The 13,101-nt window shown below is 39.6% G+C and overlaps 2 protein-coding genes across 2 annotated transcripts; both read right to left on the reverse strand.

Moving 5' to 3' along the window:
• Positions 1 to 736: 736 nt before the first annotated feature.
• Positions 737 to 1,498, reverse strand: LOC103016508 (olfactory receptor 4D9-like). The gene has a single exon (XM_028162435.1). It carries the CDS (start codon positions 1,496 to 1,498, stop codon positions 737 to 739), a length of 762 nt encoding a protein of 253 aa, XP_028018236.1.
• Positions 1,499 to 10,254: 8,756 nt separating this feature from the next.
• On the reverse strand, positions 10,255 to 11,190 carry LOC103008151 (olfactory receptor 4D11). Its single transcript, XM_007196536.2, has one exon. It carries the CDS (start codon positions 11,188 to 11,190, stop codon positions 10,255 to 10,257), a length of 936 nt encoding a protein of 311 aa, XP_007196598.2.
• Between the last annotated feature and the right edge of the window lie 1,911 nt (positions 11,191 to 13,101).

The following is a 13,101-nucleotide window of genomic DNA, read 5'->3' on the forward strand; positions in this document are numbered from 1 at the left end:
GGGGATGTAGAGACAAGGGAGGAGCAGTCAAGTAATAGTAGTGTAACCTTGGGGCAGGGTCCTGGTTCTGCCTCAAGGGATAGAGATAACAGTATATTTTGAGCTCTTTACAGAATTAAAACCCCCAACAAATGGAAGATGTTAGCATTCTTCATTCCAGATTAAAGGAACCAGAGAAGCTCTTTAAGAGACCACCTGAGGCCAGATTAAATGAGTGCAGAAACTGCACACACCCTAATCTTATCAGCAACCCGGCCCTTGAACCATTGCTATAAAACTCCTCACCAAACCCTCCTGGGTTGAGGACACATGGTTTTGGGGGCCACGAGCCCGCTGTGTTCCCCTTTGCCTGGCAAAGCTATAAAGCTGTTCTTTTCTACTTCACCCAAAACTGTGTCTCTGAAATTTGATTCGGCACCAGTGCACAGAAGCTGAGTTTTCAGCATCATGATTTCTTCCCATTTTGAGAAAGCAAAATTTAATATTTATCTTTATTTAAAACAAATTTTTTTTTGGCTGTGCAGGATCTTGGTTCCCTGACCAGTGATCGAACCTGCACCCCATACAATAGAAGTGTGGAGTCTTAACCACTGGACTGCCAGGGAAATCTTTAATATTTATCTTTAAATTTTGGGATTATCTGGTCCTCATAGAATTTAAAGCCTTTCCAAATGCCCTAGCTGTTTCTTTAGTTTCCTCATGGCTGACTTCATTTCCTGATTTCTCAGGGTGTAGATCATAGGATTGATAGGGGAGATGACATAGGGGAGATGACAGTGAAGGTGACAGAAATGGCGGTACCTGTCAGGAGGGCAGTGAAGGGCCTGGCGTAGACATAGATGCATGGCACAAAGTGCAGGCTCACCACCATGATGTGGGAAGGGCAGGGGGAGATGACTTTCCTCCTGCCCTCCCCTGCCTGAGACCTCAGCATCATGAGGATGACTGTGTAAGAGATGAGGAGAAGGAAGAATGTAAACCAACTGAGTAATCCATTATTGGAAATCATCAGGAGCTCCAGAGTGAACGTATCAGTACAGGCGAGTTTGAGGACCTGGGGGACATCGCAGTAGAAAGTGTCAAGAACATTGGGTCCATAGAAGGGCAGAGGGAGCAACAAGGAAATCTGCATGATGGAGTGGACAAAGCCCCCAACCCAGGAGGCCACCACCAGGCTAGTGCATCGTTCCTTACTCATGATAGTCAGATAGTGGAGGGGTCTTGAGATGGCTACGTAGTGATCAAGTGCCATCACAGAGAGAGAAAAGACATCTGCTCCTCCCAGAAGGTGGAAGAAGAACATTTGAGTGACACAGCCATTGAAGGAGATGGTCTTTCTCTCTGACAGAAGATCAACCAGGACCTTCGGAGCTGTGATGGAGGAAAAGCAGAGGTCAAGAGCAAACAGATTACGGAGCAGGAAGTACTTGGGCGTGTGAAGACGAGATTCCCAGGTAACAGTAACCATGATGGGGAGGTTTCCCGTCAGAGTTGTCATGTACACCAAAAACGAAAAGGCAAATAAGACCAGCTTAGCTCTCAAGACTGGGTAATTCCCAGGAAAATAAATTCTTTCACTCTGGTATAATTTCCCTGATCCATTGGGTCACAGGTTCTTTTTCAAGTATATCTCTGGAAGATATAACAGCACAGTTAAAGAATGTGTTATGAAGTTTACTGTTGTCTTTTCTGTCACTTGAATTTTGGTGCAGGCCTGGGAAGTTCTTTTTCCATGCAGGCGCTGTACCTGCAATTCTGTATGCCACGGTTAGGTAGAATGACCCAGGTTTCTGACACGAGTCATGTAAACAGGTAGGTTCCATCACTGTGGCCGCTGAAACACAGGTGACAGGTCTGTGAACCTATTCAATTCTACTTTTACTACAACATATGATACAAAATAATAAATAATAAGCATAAATTTTATGACATCAAGAATTTGTGTTCACAAAGGACATCATTATGAGAATTAAAAGAGAACCCTCAAATGGGAGAAGATATTTACAATACGTATATCTGAGAAAAGGTTCTCATCCAGAATATGTAAAGAACTTCTACAAATCAGTAAAACAAGATAGATGACCAAACCAGAAAATGGCAAAAGACATGAACCAAACTTCACAAAAAAGAATATCCAAATGCCAATTCAACTTCATGAATTACCAGGGAAATGCAAATTAAAATCACAGCACATTAAAATCACAGCACAGGCTCTACTGCACACACACCTAAATGGTGGAAAAAGATGAAAAATATCAAGTGATGGTGAGGATGTGGGACAGTTGGAACACTGCTGGTGGGGTGTGTAAAATAACCACTTTGTTGTTTGATTATATCTGCTAATACTAATATATATATCTTTATTAAATATTATCTTAAGCTGAAGATCTATCTATGTATCTATGTATCTATCATCTATCTGTCATTCTATCTATCTGCCCATCTCCATCTTAAGAACAATCTATTCCACTCCTAGGAAGTATGGACATATGTTATATCCACCAAAAGATATATCCTAGAGTATTCATAGCACTGTTTGTAATTGCTTCAAACTGGAGAATGACACAAGTGCCCATTAACGGTAGAAAAGCTAAATACTGTTAAATTCACACATGACTACATAGCAGTGGAAATGACCTACACTACACGTAACGATATACACCAATCTCACAAACAGGATGTTGAGCCAAATAACCCATGCACAGAAGAGTGCACACGCTCTTATTTTGTTCACATAAAGAATCAAAATGTACAAAACTAAAGGGAACATGAGGGAGGCTTTTGAGGTGCTGATAACAGTCTCTTTTCTTGATCAGGGGGCTTGTTGCAAAGATATATTCAGCTTGTGTGAAAATCCATTGAGATGTAGGCTTATGTGCGTTTTTCTGTATGTATGTATCGTAGGTTTATGTACTTCAGTAAAATGTTAAAAAAATAAACATACAGTGATTATAACATTTTAATCTCATGTGTAAAGAATGAATTTCATTTCAAGTAAAATTTAATTGACCACTAACTTTCATAACAGTTATTTTATAAGAAATAAAGTTAAAGCCTTTACCAGCTACAATCTGAGAGTTTTTGTATCTTTCTCTCATTTACCCACTTTAGGTCCTCCCAAATTCTTGTCTTATGCAGTTGCCCTGCTGTAGTTCTTTCTCTGATTCTGGTTTTAATTCCTCTATTTTTTCCCCCCCATTTTGCTCTTTGAACCTTAGAAAAAAATCCTTTAAAGACCACAGTTCCCCAGGCAGCACTTTCCTTTTTATTCATACAGAAGAATAAGAGCCCCTTTTTCATTTCATTGTCATTAATTTTTGGTGTCTATGTCAACAACATGGAGTGATAAGAATACATGTTCAGAACAATGATCACAGAAGATTTCAGCTCTCCGGAATCCTAAAATTCCCCACACTAACTACTTACCATAACTAGAAAGTGGAGAAATCATTCCCAAAGGAGTTTTTGGTTAAGCTGGAACATAGAAATATTTTAATTGATGACAGCATCTTATTCTAGAATCTTTCTTTTGGATATTGGAATGATAAGTGAATGGTTTTCAAATCTTCTGCTCAGGAAACCACGTGACAAGATCAAGAGCTTCTGTGTCACCTGTTCTCTTTCTCCCTCCCTTCTTTCTTTCTCATGTTTTTCTTTACTATTTCTATTTTCTTTCCTTCCTCTATATACCATTTCCATGACAGTATTAGGGTTCTCCAGAAACAGAACTAATAGGATCTATGTCTATATCTACATCAGCTATATCCATCATATATATGTATATATGCACATATATATATAGAGAGAGAGAATTATCATGCAGAATTGGCTCACGCTATTATGGAGGCCGAGAAGTCCCACAATCTGCCTTCTGCAAGCTGGAGACCCAGGAAACCTGAGAGTGTAATTCAGTCATAATTCAATGATCTGAGAACCAGGGGAGCCACTGGTGTAAATGATGAGATGAGATGTCCCAACTCAAGCTGTGAGACAAGAATAAGGGGGTACATTTCTCCTTCCTCCACCTCTTTTGTTCTATTCAGGTTTTTAATAGATCAGTTGGTGTCCACCTATTGGGGGAGAGGCAACTAATCTGCTTTACTGAGTCCATCGATCCAAATGCTAATCTCATCTGGAAACACCCTCACAGACACACCCAAAAGCAATGTTTAATCTGAATCCCTGTGGCCAGTTCAGTTGACACATAAAATAAATCATCATAATGACTTGGAGAGAACAGTGACTCAAACACAGGTTCTATCCTTAAGGAATTGATAGTTAAGACATTAAGAGTGTTGTAGCTTGTGGAATCCGCAGAAAGAAAAGGGAGGCAGTACAAAATCGTGGGGCTCTATACGAAAAACGGTCCCACTTGGTCATATAATGTTTGTAAACCTTTTCCGGGAGGGCTGCTGGGACAGTATCACATCCCACACTTGTATCTTGGACACACATATGTGGATTATCTAGAGCATTTATTAAATTTGGGTTTTCCTACTTCCTGGTTTGACCTTGGGCAAATTACTCAATAAAAGTACCAAACTCATGAGAAATATATGTGAGGTTCACAGGACATGGGTTAGAGTCAGTTCTTAGCCTGCACCGTTATGATTTCTACGATATGATGATAATAAGACCTACCTCATGAGCAGGGTTCTTCTAAGGAGTAGGTGAGATTGCATGTCTGTTTTGCAAACTGAAAGCATCTGAGGATCCTGAGTTTGCCAGTGGCTACCCAGTCTCACCAGCTCCAGGTGAGTGCTGCTTCCTTACACAAGCCAGGTCCCTTTAGGGGGACTTGACTGAGAGTGGCTCATCTTGCTACTGACCCTGTGGTTCAAAGCCCTCTTTCCAACACTTGGAATAAGTGTAAAATGCCATTTATCCCATAGGGGTAGTTTTCTTTTTTGCTTAGGGATTTGAACTAAAGCATATGCAAAAAATTAGACGATTGTATCACACTCCTGCTTATAAACATAGATAAATTTATTTCTGTATGCAGTTGTAAATATAGGCGTTTATATTTAAAAAAACATTTCCAGAAAGAAAATAAACTATAATCATCCCTTTGAAACCCTGTCATCTGGATATATGGCTTCAGCCTACAGTAGGGTGGGGTCCAGGCAACTTTCAAGGTCTCAGCATTATAGAAATGTGGGCAGAATAATGGAGCTCTGTTTTGCTTATTTTTTTCTTGCTTTTAAAGAACACTTCCGTTCATTTTATCACTTCCAAAACCCACCATATCCATGTGAAATAGATATTATTATCCTGATTTTATAGATGAAGAAACCAAGGCACAGAAAGATTAAGTAACTTGGCCAAGGTCTCACTGCTGGTAGAGCCATGTCTCAAACCAACATTTGTCTTATTCCAAAGACTGATGCTCTTAATTGCTTTAACTATACTTCTTCCCGGTGTTGATCAGCCCTTCCAGAAAACCCTGCAAAGAAAAAAAATCCTCTATAAAACAAGTGAAAGTAGACTGTGGGTGTAAGATGGTGGTGGTAGAAGCCAGCACGCAGTGAGTGAAAGGTTTGGCTGAGAGAAACTTACATGAGAGGATGTCAGAAGTGACTTGGAAAAAAAATCAGAGTTTGAAAAGTAGACTTTGCAGTCCTCAGAGTTACCTTCACCAAGAACCTGCATCAATCATATAGTGTTCCAATGCCAGGTGCAGAAATGAGTTCTGAGAAGCATGACCTCTAACACAAATTCCTCCTGAAGATCATGGATCTTGTGGGTTCCTACGGATGCTGTCTTTGTATGGAGTGGGAAGGATACTTTGAAACTGCAGGATTAGGTACATTGCATTGAAACACAGGCACATAGAGAGGGAGGGGGAAGGGATAAAGAAATACAATTTGGGGAGGGGGGATAATTTCAGAGTTTGGGAGTAACATATACACACTACTATATATAAAATAGATAACCAACAAAGACCTACTGTATTGTACAGGGAACTATACTCAAGATTTGTAATAACCTATAAAGGAAAAGAATCTGAAAAAGAATATATATATGTATAACTGAATCACTTTGCTGTACACCTGAAACTAACACAACATTGTAAATCAACTATACTTCAATAAAAAAAAAAAGAAATACAATTTTATGTGTTTTTGTGAGGTCAAAAGAAGGATCATGAGGGCTTCTTAGAAATCACCCCAAAGGGGACCATCCTTTAGAAGCAAGCTTACTAAACATCTTTGAAAGAGCCTGCAGACTCAGGGTTACACCCATACCCCAGCTTCCTACGAAGAATGCTGCTTCATTCTCTACACTGGGTTGAATCTCTGAGAGATCTCCCAGATCACAATTTTCTCTTTTCCAATACTGAAAAGTCTCTACTCTTGATTGAATCCCTAAAAGTTTTAGGAGCATTTTTCATATTCAGTAGCACATGAGTGCACAGATTAGCTGGCTGTGAAAACACCTTACTCAAAGCCCCGCAAATTCCATTCCCAGCTAAGAAGCAAAGCTGGCCAGACTGTATATACTGAGTTCAGGAATTGCTGTCTTTAAGAGCTGTTTTTCTAAGGTAGTCACCTTCTGAGAGCTGGGGTATCAGCACTTTCTCAACTCCCTTCAAAACAACTCAAACCTCAACATCCTACCAACTAAAATGCATCATACCTCCTGGGGCCAACTGACCTTCTTCTTCTATGTTGCAAGGCACAATTCCCCTCTTCCTAATCATGAAAAACTACCACTTTTCTTTGCTTCATTAAGACTTCTGGTTTTAGTAGGAACATCCTATACACTTGCAGCATTTCTGAAAAATCAACACTACCAGCTTTTCAGTTTCAGAAGTTCGCATACCAGCACTTAACTGACTCAGTCTCCAAGTGAAAAATCAATCCTCTTACGATGCTCCAATGCCTCTTAGAAGTAGGTTCTGGGAAAATTCTGTGCTTCATGGACAGCCTACCTCAAGGCTAGTGATTTTGTTATGCTTTTCCTTCAGGTGGGAAAAGGCGACCTCAGGGAATCACATCATTCTGACTCTTCCACATTGCCTTATGGCGTCTTGGCCACCACTGTTAGTCCCTCAGCCACAAGCCTAATAAAGGAATTAGCAAAGGGAATATTGTTGAATATGAATGTGGAGGCTGAGTGGCCAATTCAATTGTGTTCTCTTGGGAGTCATTAAAATGTCATCAAGCCCTCCTCTTTCTCTCTCTTCCCCTCCATCACCCCCTCTCTGCCCCACCTCACATGTATCTGCAGAGATGCTAGTGCACATTCAGGACATATCCTTTTCTCTAGAGGAAGCACATGAGACAGTGCGCTATCCTCCTTGGCTTAGGAAGAAAATGTAGTGTTAAACCGCACCATGGACCACGCAATTTTCCTCCTCACCAAAATTGCTTTGCTTGCAATCAGCTGGGAAATGAAGCTTAAATAAAAGGGCAACAATAGAAAAATCAAAGCTCTGGGGCTACTGTCAGGGTAGCTCTCAGAGACTGGATGGTGTAGATTTATACATGCAATTTCTGTTTAATGTGACATGTATATTGCCCCTATGCAATTATTTTAATCTACATCTCTGAGATCCATGGCTCACTTAGAACCTAGGGAGGCAGCATGGTAACAGTTTTTGATATTTATCAATTTAATTACTTCAGAATTATTTTATGTTATTAGGTTCATGGGTACCCAGAGATGTTTATAGTTAAATGTTTGATTCAAGGGAGTGAGGTAAGAAAGGGTAGTTTGAAAGCTATGTTTACTCCCAGAGTCTGTTGAATTTTCTATGGCTCTTAGCAGCAGAGCTTAAACAACAATAAAAACTGATTTAAATGGGAAAAATGCAACCCAGCTTGTGATTTTATGTCATCCAGAGAAATGATACATCTTTGTGTAATGAGATGCAATTGCTTTCCCCTTCTCCTGAATTACTGAATCAGGTTATACTGTGTGTTTATACATAGTTTGAGGAAGTGTCAGGGACAGTGGTGTGGCAGGCGTTCATGAGTTCCTGCTCCCTTGGGACTGTGCTTCTGAGATACAGTGATCCAGACTCCATAGGTCTTCGGTGCCATCCAGTTTCAACATAGCGATAAAACTGATTTGAGTGAGTCTCGAGAGATAGGAAGGAAAGGAAAGGAATAGTCCATTTGCATGAAATGGACTATAAAGTGGCTTGTGGTATGCATTTTTCATAGGCAGTTTCATAAAGAAAAGCTTAGAGAGTCTAGAGACCAGAGCTACCCGAGCAAATGTAGCAGGACCCTATGAGTGGTGACTTGACAAGTGAGGATTATTCTTAGAATTTGCAAGCTGGATTAATATTGTAAAAAGTTATCAATAGAATTGATTGATCAGGTGGCAGGAAATGACAAGCAAGTGAGCTGATTAGTTAATGGATCCTTATGAGGCTAGCCCAGATCCAATGAGGGATGTAAGTGAAGTTTGTCTTCAACACTCACTATCTTTTGGCTAACTCCCCTGGGACTCTTTTCCATCCACCCTGAGTCTGCTTTCTTGGTCTGATCCCTCATCTCTACGCTCAAAGCCAAGGTTTATCCTTGACCCATTATATTCTTTTGCTATGAAACTCTCCTGTGTTGTACCTTATCAGCTTCAGGGTGACACTTCAACCTGTATAAATAACAGGAAAACCTATTGTCATGTTTTAATGACAGAAAGCTAGAAATTTTAAGATGATAGGTGCTTTGAATTCAATGTACATTCCCATCATTTCTACACCATGGTTTTTTTTTTTTCCTAATAATGATGAATATGGGCCATATAGGAGAAGAGTATAACAGGCTGATGGGGGATCGAATGTGTCTTAGGCAGAACAAAAAGGATCATATTAAAATGGATGCATTTGTGGTTTTTACCACGAGATGTAGAAAGCAGTTAGCCCTAGGAGATTTTTAACTAACTACTTTATACTTTCTAAACTTTCTGCATTTTAGATAAGAAATATGTAATAAGCATAATTTTAAAATAAAGGTATTTTCATTTTGGAAAAGAGAGAAATACAAACACTAATATAAAAAAATTAAATGGACCCATTTGCCTTTGACAGAGCATTTACTATCTGCCAGGCATTGTATGTTTCATATATACCATCTCATCCTAACCTTCACAACAACTCCATAAGATGGATCGTATAAGTACATTTGTATAGGTGAACTCTGACCTGTGAAGAGTTTAACTAACTCAAGATCACACAGTTGATGGATGGCAGAGATGGGATTTGGACCCAGGTCTGTATAACTCTGAAGTTAGAGCTTTCAGCCACAATGCTTTACTTTTGACTTTAATTTTAATCATATTTTCCCAGACAAAAACACTAGCTTATACTCCCTCTTCACAAACACTAGCAGAGTGCAAAATAGACAGCCTGGTTAGAGTTTTACCTTCTTTAACACCTCCTCTTTCTCTCTCCAGTGGGAAAAACGTAAATCGTCAACAGTGAAGCCAATCTGAGATTGGCCCTGGTAAGTTTGCAACTGAAAACCAGTTCTTGAATAATGAGAATGGATTGCTCTTTGTGTAGGATCCCTGAGGTTCTGTCTGCCTTTGTCTAAACTTATCATGAGAACATGAATCTGGCATGTCTAGTTCTGCATAAGATAAATCCCTGGAGGTCATTATGGGAAATCTTCCCAAGCTTCTTCATTCCTGATAGGAATGCAGAAGTACAACAATTTGTACCTTTGAGATTCTCACTAGGTTACGAGCCCATAAGGAGTTTAAGCAGGAAGAAATTTCTTAATCTGTGATAGGCCACATGTATTCATATATGTGTATTTCAGAGGCACTGACCATGAGATCTTCCTAGAACAAGACAGCAGTTTGGCATGGACAGGTCCAGTAATGAAATAAATTACATTCATAAGGTGAGAGCAATTGACTGAGTATCTGAAGACTTTTCTCTGTAATTAAGTTGATATAAGACATGGGGAAAACCACTCTATTCTTCTATTTACTTACCTCTTGAAAAAGGGGTTAGATTCAGTCAGTCTCTTTACCTGCCATATACCTTTCATGATTGACACGTTGTTATTTTGGTCTTTGAGTGGAAATACATCCAATCAACTCAGTCCTATAACACTGATACATTGTGCTCACCAGAAGCTTGGGTTATCATCAACCTATTAACTTAAAGTGCAAAATAAATTGTTACCTAGTAAGTGTAGTTAGTTTATTGACAATGTATCTGAGTATATAAATATGACTCCATGGGAAAAATAATGAAAGGGGTCCTTGCTGATGAAGAGGTTGGAGAGCCTTCCTCTATTCCATTACAGGAGGCATGAGTCTTCCCTTCAGTCTCCTCATGGCTGACTTCATCTCCTGGTTCCTCAGAGTGTAGATCAAGGGGTTCAGCAGAGGGGAGATGACAGTGAAGGTGACAGAGATGGCCTTATCCGTGGGGAGGGCAGTGAAGGGCCGAGCATAGACATAGATGCAGGGTACAAAGTGTAGGGTCACCACGGTGATGTGGGAAGTACAGGTGGAGATGGCTTTCCTCCTGCCCTCCCCTGCCTGAGACCTCAACATCATGAGGATGACTGTGTAGGACACAAGCAAGAAGATAAACCACAGGGTAGTGACTAAGCCATTGTTGGAAATCATCAGGAGCTCAAGTGCAAAAGTGTCAGTACAGGCGAGTTTGAGGACCTGGGGGACATCGCAGTAGAAAGTGTCAAGAACATTAGGTCCACAGAAGGGGAGTGGGAGCAAGAGGGAAATCTGCACAATGGAGTGGACAAAGCCGCCCATCCAGGAGGCCACAATGAGGGCAGTGCATCGCCCCCTACTCATGATGGTCACATAGCGCAGGGGCTTGGAGATGGCCATGTAGCGGTCAAAGGCCATCACAGAGAGAGAGAAAATATCTGCCCCACCGAGGAGGTGGAAGAAAAACAACTGTGTCATGCAGCTTGTATATGATATGGTCTTTATCTTTGTCAGAAGGTCTACTAGGGCCTTCGGAGCAGTGATGGAGGAGAAGCAGATATCAAGGATGGCTAGATTACGGAGCAGGAAGTACATGGGGGTGTGAAGGCGAGACTCACAGGTCACAGTGACCATGATGAGGAGGTTTCCCAGAAGAGTTGTCATGTACACAAAGCACAAAAAAAGAAATAAGACCAAGCTTAGGTCTTGGGACTCAGTAAGTCCAAGAAATATAAATTCATTTACTCTGGTGCCGTTTCCCAACTCCATTGAATCATGTTTCTTCTTCTTCTGTAGCTTGGAAAAAATTTCAAGTGTTGTTTCAGTAAGAGTTTACTCTCCCTTAATAGATTCAGGTTTATAAAATCAGGTATTAGGTCTGAAATCTAGTGAGGTATTTTCCCCACTGGATAGCTGTTCTGGGGTTATTGCTAACGTGTGCAAAGTGATACCTTATGACACAAGCATGCATTTAATTATTATTTCTTCTGTAAATTATAAATATTTTAGAAAATGCATAAAAATAATGTTCTAAGTATGTGAGTTCCAAATATTCAAGATAAACAGGTTCATGTTAAATATTTGTAAAGGGGCTATTGTGGCATGAGTGATATAAAAATGGAATCAGTTTGGTGTGTGGGTAAAACAGTGCCTATTTGATAGGACTGAGTTCCCATGAGTTCCACAGGGGTGTGCTTGCTTCTTTTTTTTTTTCCAGACTGGTGCCTCATTTAAATGGTTTAATAACTACAATCTTTAGAATTCTCTTTGGACTGAATTCTACAGAAGCACTCCTTTCTTTTTTTACACCACAAATTTAATTCTATGAAAACTTAGAAAATTTTAAGGCCATAAAATTCTTCTCTATTGCTCTATTCTTCCTTAAGGGGATTTCTTGTTTCTACCTTTACTTTAAACTACTTTAGGTACCAAACCCCTGTGTGTCAAAATAACAGCTATGGAAAAAAAAGCTGTAACTCAGAATCTCTCTTCTATTCATTGTTCTGATTTATTTCTTAAAATTTATTTTTTTAATTGAGCTATTATTGACACATAGACTCACCTACTTGAAGTGTACACTTTGATAAGTTTTGACATAAGCATATACCCATGACATCATCACTACATTTAAGATAGTTAACATGTCTATCATCCCCAAAGTGTCCTTGTGACCCTTTGTAATCTGTTCCCTCTGCCCCTCCTTCTTCAGGCAACCACTGAGCTGCTTGCTTTCTGTCACTATACATTAGTTTGTATTTTCTAAAATTTTCTATGGATGGAATCTTACAATGTGTACTCTCTTTTTGTTTGGGCTCTTTTACTCATAAAAATTATCCATGTTTTGGTGTGGACCAAGATTTTGTTCCTTTTTATTGTATGGATATACTACAGTTTATTTATCCACTCACTTGTTGATGAACATTTGAGTTGTTTTAATTTTTGGCTATTACACATAAAGAACAGGTGTCCAAAAACCATAATTCAAAAAGAGTCATGTACCACAATGTTCATTGCAGCTCTATTTACAATAGCCAGGACATGGAAGCAACCTAAGTGTCCATCAACAGATGAATGTATAAAGAAGATGAGGTACATATATAAAATGGAATATTACTCAGCCATAAAAAGAAATAAAATTGAGTTATTTGTATTGAGGTGGATGGACCTAGAGTCTGTCCTACAGAGTGAAGTAAGTCAGAAAGAGAAAAACAAATACCGTATGCTAACACATATATATGGAATCTAAAAAAAAAGAAAAAGGTCATGAAGAACCTAGGGGCAAGACGGGAATAAAGATGCAGACCTACTAGAGAATGGACTTGAGGACACGGGGAGGGGGAAGGGTAAGCTGGGACAAAGTGAGAGAGTGGCGTGGACATATATACACTACCAAATGTAAAATAGATAGCTAGTGGGAAGCAGTCGCATAGCACAGGGAGATCAGCTTGGTGCTTTGTGACCAGCTAGAAGGTTGGGGTAGGGAGGGTGGGAGGGAGGGAGACGCAAGAGGGAAGAGATATGGGGATATATGTATATGTATAACTGATTCACTTTGTTATAAAGCAGAAACTAACACACCATTGTAAAGCAATTATACTCCAATAAAAATGTTTAAAAAGTAAATAAATAAAGACTGGGCTAACCAAAAAAAAAAAAACAAAAAAAACAAATAATACTATG

This window comes from Balaenoptera acutorostrata, chromosome 9, assembly GCF_949987535.1.
Source record: "Balaenoptera acutorostrata chromosome 9, mBalAcu1.1, whole genome shotgun sequence".
NCBI classification, from domain to species: domain Eukaryota; kingdom Metazoa; phylum Chordata; class Mammalia; order Artiodactyla; family Balaenopteridae; genus Balaenoptera; species Balaenoptera acutorostrata.